Source organism: Microcaecilia unicolor, chromosome 1, assembly GCF_901765095.1.
Source record: "Microcaecilia unicolor chromosome 1, aMicUni1.1, whole genome shotgun sequence".
Lineage (NCBI taxonomy): Eukaryota > Metazoa > Chordata > Amphibia > Gymnophiona > Siphonopidae > Microcaecilia > Microcaecilia unicolor.
The window spans coordinates 277,962,859-277,968,858 of record NC_044031.1 but is presented as its reverse complement, the minus strand read 5'-3'; the positions used below and the strand labels follow the sequence as shown (position 1 = coordinate 277,968,858).

At 43.3% G+C, this 6,000-nt stretch overlaps 1 protein-coding gene across 2 annotated transcripts in view; it reads right to left on the bottom strand.

The window, feature by feature from the left end:
- Window positions 1-2,345: 2,345 nt before the first annotated feature.
- RPSA (ribosomal protein SA) overlaps window positions 2,346-6,000 on the bottom strand; it is a 44,592-nt gene continuing 40,937 nt past the window's right edge. Inside the window, exons 7-8 of one of the 2 annotated variants that reach the window (XM_030206935.1) lie at window positions 5,518-5,556; window positions 2,346-2,488 (exon numbers count right to left, since the gene is read on the bottom strand). In XM_030206935.1, the coding sequence (XP_030062795.1) occupies window positions 2,394-2,488; window positions 5,518-5,556 (134 nt within the window). In that variant the 3' untranslated portion in view covers window positions 2,346-2,393. Of the gene's footprint in view, window positions 2,492-5,517; window positions 5,557-6,000 lie in introns of both variants that reach the window. The other variant, XM_030206927.1, reaches the window with a different exon arrangement.

Below are 6,000 nucleotides of genomic sequence, written 5' to 3'. Positions count from 1 at the left end.
CTGAGGCACTGGAGACACCAAGCGTTGAGTATCGGTCTGCGAGATCTGCCGGCCACACCGACCACACTTTTTGAATCAGCTCGGGACCTTCAAAGACATCGACGGAAAAATCGCGTCGGCGAAGTCAAAATCGTCGATGGTGGCGGTGAAAAGCACACCCGAAAAAGAAGAAACGACCGCGGGCCGCACCCTCGCAGCTAAAGACGACGAGGAAAACTTTTTCGCTGTTTTTTTTTTTTTTTTAAGAAAATAAGACGCGAAGGTATACTCAAAAAGAGAAAAACCGCGGCTAGGCCGCAATCCGGTTTCCGGGGCTAAGAGAGAGACAGGAACACGTCTCTCTCCAGCACGGAATAGAAAAAAACTGAGCCGGAACGGTCACGCATGGGCGGGAAGACGGCTGCGCATGCGCGGTGGGCGTGCCCTGTGTGCGGGACCGCCCGCGAAGTTTTTCTTCCGTTTGGTGGGGGCTGCCGTGGACGTCAACTCAGTCGTGAGAACAAGCAGCCTGCTTGTCCTCGGAGAAAAACAGAATACAACAGTGGGTGGCTCCACTGGGGCCATTATTAGACACAGGGAGAAGATTACAATTACAGTAGAAAGGTAATCACATTCATGTGTAAGGCCTTACATAATGGGGAAGGGTATACTACAACAGTAGCTCACACAGGATCTGCCCAGTGGAGAAAAAGGTTACATGATTGACACACGAACAGCAGAATTCAATTAATACCCATAACTAATTAAAAAAAAAATTTTTCTACAGATTTTTTTTTTTTTGGGGGGGGGGGGGGGGGGGAGAAGATATACTCTACCCTCCATAGCTTGCAATCTTATCTCTGGACCAGGGCATAGGGACCAAACGAGTCAGGCAGCAGGGTCCTTTGTAAAGCTAGAAGGAATAAGTCTATTAAATACAAATACAACCATGTGATAGAAGGAATCAAGCCCTATGATTGTCAAATCAAAACGAAGTCATAAGAGCACAAATGTCTATCTTGCAAGCAAGATTTTCTCTGTACACGTGTAGTGGGTAAGCATTTTTTCTGGGGGGGGGGGGGGGGGGGGGGGGGGGGGGGGGGCGGGGGAGAGGAGAAGGGAAAGTGGAAAATGGTTAACTGCCAGCATTTTGTTTCTGTGTTCTCTTATTTTATGCTTTGTAAGCATGTTATCAACACTAGTGGAACCATGCCCGTTTCCTCAACAATGAAATGGGCCCTAGGAAGGCTGTCATGTAAGCTTTTTTTTTTCCTCTCTCCCCTCCCCTCCATGTCCAGCGATTCTCTTCCCTGCTGTCCCATCAGTGGCCCGCAATTCTCCCCCTCTACTGTCCTCCCATCCCATCCATGTCCGTCAATTCGCCTCTGCCCCTCGATGTCCTGCGATTCTCTCCTCCCCTCAATTTGTACCTGAACGTTCTCTGGCTGGCTGGCGCTGGCTTCCGTTCCGTTCATAATATCCCTCCCGACGTCAGCTCACCTCCAGCGTTCCCTTCCCTCTCACTGTTCCGTTCTCTGACATCATTATGTCTTGACGCGAGGGGACAGTGAGGGGGAATGGAACGCTGGAGGTTGGCTGACGTCAGGAGACATTACGAACCCAGGCAGCCAGACACAGAACGTTGGTGGTGTAAATTATTATATAGGATAAGCTTCATTCTAAAACTACAGAATACCCAAAGCTCTTAAATAAAATGGTACACACCACTAGTTTTATGAATCTGGAGAATGAAGTACAGCAGTATATGAAAGACACTCCTCTGTACACAAACTACTTAACTATAGCTGAACATCTAAAAATATCCTTTCTATAGATGCCTTCAAATTTTTCACTTAGAGATTAAGTTAAACAATTCTATTAACACCCACTATCAAGTTGGAGTGGAGGAGTGGCCTAGTGGTTAGGGTGGTGGACTTTGGTCCTGGGGAACTGAGTTCGACTCCCGGCACAGGCAGCTCCTTGTGACTCTGGGCAAGTCACTTAACCCTCCATTGCCTGCCGCATTGAGCCTGCCATGAGTGGGAAAAAGTGCAGGGTACAAATGTAACAAAAATAAAATAAATAAATAAAAGTTCCATACAGGAACAAAAAAGTCTAGCTTACTACCAATGTAAAAAAAATGTACATCAAAATTGAAGTTACACCTAAGAGTTCTGTTAAATTACCTTAGCTGGAGTCTACACTGTAAGAACCAGCAAGCTGTGATTACATACGTTAAGGATAAGGGAATTATCAGCTTCCAACTGTTTAAAAGAATAATGCAGTTGACATACAACATGTTTATGTTCCTAAACCTTTACAGTTATACCAGGCATTCCCAAGAATAAAGAAACCAGATCAGAACCTGTAACAAAAATGAACTTTTATTACAGGTGTTATCTTGTTTGCATAGCTCATGGCCATTCAGTGTTTGTTGCTACCCACTCTGTTGCCTGGGCAGTGGGAGCTGAAGACCAGTCATCAGTGCTGGCTGCCTGGGTACTCCAATCTTCTGTGGCACAGGAAGAAAAAAAAAAAAAAAAGAAAAAGTCAAAATCCTTTCCTACCCAGTAACTTGTACTCCAGAACAAGTCTCTGGTTACAGATGACATCAGGAACCTCCATTTGCAACCACTTAGGCTCCCCCTACCCGCCCTATTTTGCGGCATCACTAGCCCAAGCACTGCACTAACATAAGCCACAGACTGCACCTCCCTCTGGAGCCCAGCATGCACTCTACATCTGGACATGTTACTATCTGATTTCAAGAAAACATAAGACAAGCATAGAGGGGACCTGAGGAAAAAAAAAAAAGGATTGTAGTTTACTATCTGGTATTGATGGGCAGACTGGATAGATTATTTTCACTTTATTCACTGATTCCAGTATTTGATATATCAACATTTGAATAGGAATTGACATCAGAAGTTTGTAGTGCCAACTTTATAATGGTCCTGTAAATTTGTAATAAAGGTCTGCCCTAAAATTACACATGCAGAAGGGGAGTGAATGACATCCAAGGAGCCCGAGGATGGGCACAATGAAAACCAGGTCTTCATGACCTTCTTGAACTTAGCATACTAAGAAATTCAATGGACAACAAATTCCAAAGACAGGAAGCAAGACAACTAAAGGCAGTACACTACATATCCAATCCAGTCTCAGCCTGCTGAGAGGGAATAACCAAAATACTGGTTTATGATGTTCTTAGGGAGCATTGGGGACAGCAAGGAGTAAGCACAGTGCTTATATAAAGAGGCTGTCCAAAGTAGAAGACCCAATGAGCAAACATTAAGATTTTAAATTTCACCTGGCAAAGCCACAGAAAGCTAGTGTTCAACCAAAAGGGTATAACATGATCAGACTGTTGAGTACGATAGAATGATATTTCACTGTTGTGTTTTGCAACAACTGAACATGCCTCAGGACACCATGGTAAGAGTTGCAATAATCAAGACAGTTTAAGAACAGTGCATGGATAAGGGTCCTACGCATCCTTGAATCCAAATAAGGTTAAAAGAACCCTATCATCCTGAAAGAATAAAATTATTTTCCAAAACAGGCTGTAAACACTCCCAGACAGCACAGGGCGCAAAGGTTGGATCTTCAACCAACTGAACCCCCACAACATCCCCTTTTCCTGAAGAAAAAAAAAAAACTCACTACACCCATTAAAACATCAGAGTCTATTATTAAACCACACTTGTAGCAAGCGTTTTATATAATCTTCAGACCCCGTTGCCAATTTCACAACCTTGCTGCGAGTGATCATCCTCTTGTTGGCACAAGCAGTGCTACAACTCATGCTTTTACTAATTACATTAAAACTGATGTTTTATCTCCATTAACAGAGTAAAAGTGGGCGGACGACCAAGGATACCAAAGACTGAGAAGATGTATATTAGTAGAGAAGTTTATTGAACTATAGAGACTTGACACAACGTTGTGTTTCGGCCTTTAGGCTTGCATCAGGAGTCTTATTTTTCAAAATACCTTCTGAACAATGATGATGGAAAATCTTCTGGAAAGAATAGTCTTCAGAAAGACCGTTGTAGGATAAAGCACGCTCGTTTGTCTCGTTGGACTGAACGCTCACAGCAAAATGCTTGAAATGGCAAAAGCATTTAGCTGCGAGCGTTCAGTCCAACGAGACAAACGAACACGCTTTATCCTACAACGGTCTTTCTAAACACTATTCTTTCCAGAAGATTTTCCATCATCATTGCTCAGAAGGTATTTTGAAAAATAAGACTCCTGATGCAAGCCTAAAGGCCGAAACACAACGTTGTGTCAAGTCTCTATACTTCAATAAACTTCTCTACTAATATACATCTTCTTAGTCTTTGGTATCCTTGGTCGTCCTCCCACTTTTACTCTATATTGATGTTTTCCGTGGGGTGTTGAGTTCTCCGTCTTTTGGCGGATTTTTCTTATCTCCATTAACTATAGACAATAAACGGCAATAGCAATAGTTGTTTCAGAGCTACTGCTGAATTCAAAGGGTCCAATAAAAACAATCCCATATGGCACATATGAAAAGCCTTTATTGAATTAGGCCCTGTGATGAAATGGGATTTGTGTGTGTAACTTCTTAAGTGAATGTATGACTTTTGTTTCCTAGGGCATTTCCCTTGTTTGGCCAGCAGATGGTGACTTTTTTGACAAGCTATTACACAAGTGACAGTCCCCCTCCCCCCCCAAGCACTGAAGTAATCCCTCCCCCCCCAAGCACTGAAGTAATCTTTAGTCTCAGTATGGGAGCACAGAGGTAACCATCTCTGTCCTGAGACCCTGTTCAGGCATGTGAGCAGTTAATTTCTTGAGGCTTCCCAGGCGCTACCAAGTAATGACAAAAGTGTTTAGACAGTTAATACTGATCTTTAGTTACCCGTTCCGTTACTGCCTGTTACTTTTCCATCTGTTTTATATGGTTCACCATTCTAATTTTGTGACAATAAACCTTGTTAGTTTATTGACTCTGTTGTCCTGGACTGACTTAAGAATCCTGGTGGTTTGTGTGTTGGGTCTGTGGGTGCTTTCTAGGAACTGTAGGATCCCTGAGAGAGTGGACCCAGTAACCTAGAAATCACTAGGGAATAACCTGAGAGTGGGAGACTTGCTCAGAAGCAAGTGAGACCCAGTCAGTGGGGTGGAGGGTGCTGGTGTAGAGCACAACCAGCAGGTGCAGGCGGACCTGAGCAGCAGTGCTGGGGACAAATCCTCCAGGTGACTGCAGGGTTAACTCCAGGTGGGTGCTAGGCATTTCATGACAGGCCCAAGTGAAATCTATGGAGCCTTCCTAAGAACACTAGTTCATGACAAGTTGTCACCACAGAAAGTAGTGTCCCACACATGCTGATTTCTCTTCCCATCTCATCTTCCCTAAAGGGCTTCACAACATGCCCCAGCTATGATCCTTAGTTAACTAGTTTGGCTCTCTAAAGGGACATGGGCCCTATAAATACCAGAGGAAGAACCTGAAAATATGGTATCAAACTTAGGTTTCCATGCAGAATTTTCATACACATGTGCATTTACCTTGAGGTGGCTTCTGTGCTATTAAATGATCTGCTCTTTCTAGAAGAAAAAACAAATTGTAAAAAGATCAGTTATTTTTGAGGTTTTATCATAATGCAGCAACAATTGGTGATCAGACTGCATGCGAATGTTAGATGAGATGTGCCTTGCAAGTTTTTATGGTATTATCCGAGGCTGTAAACCTCCTAGGAGCACAGCTGATGTCCAGCCAGATGTAAAAATGTCAACCTAAGTGCTATGATGGGTCAGATAAATAAATGATCTATTGAACTCAACATTTTGCTGGATATTGGCAGTCCAGACATCTTAGGAAGTACCTGGCAGATTGGGAGCGGGGGAAGATTCATTCTATTTTGCTCACACTATTCATCTACATTTTTTTAACCCAGCTATACTGCTAAAATTGATATCCCCTGCAATCAATGCAACAGCTCAAACTATACTGTTAAAAAAAAAAGTACCTGGCAGAAACCCAAAGAGTCC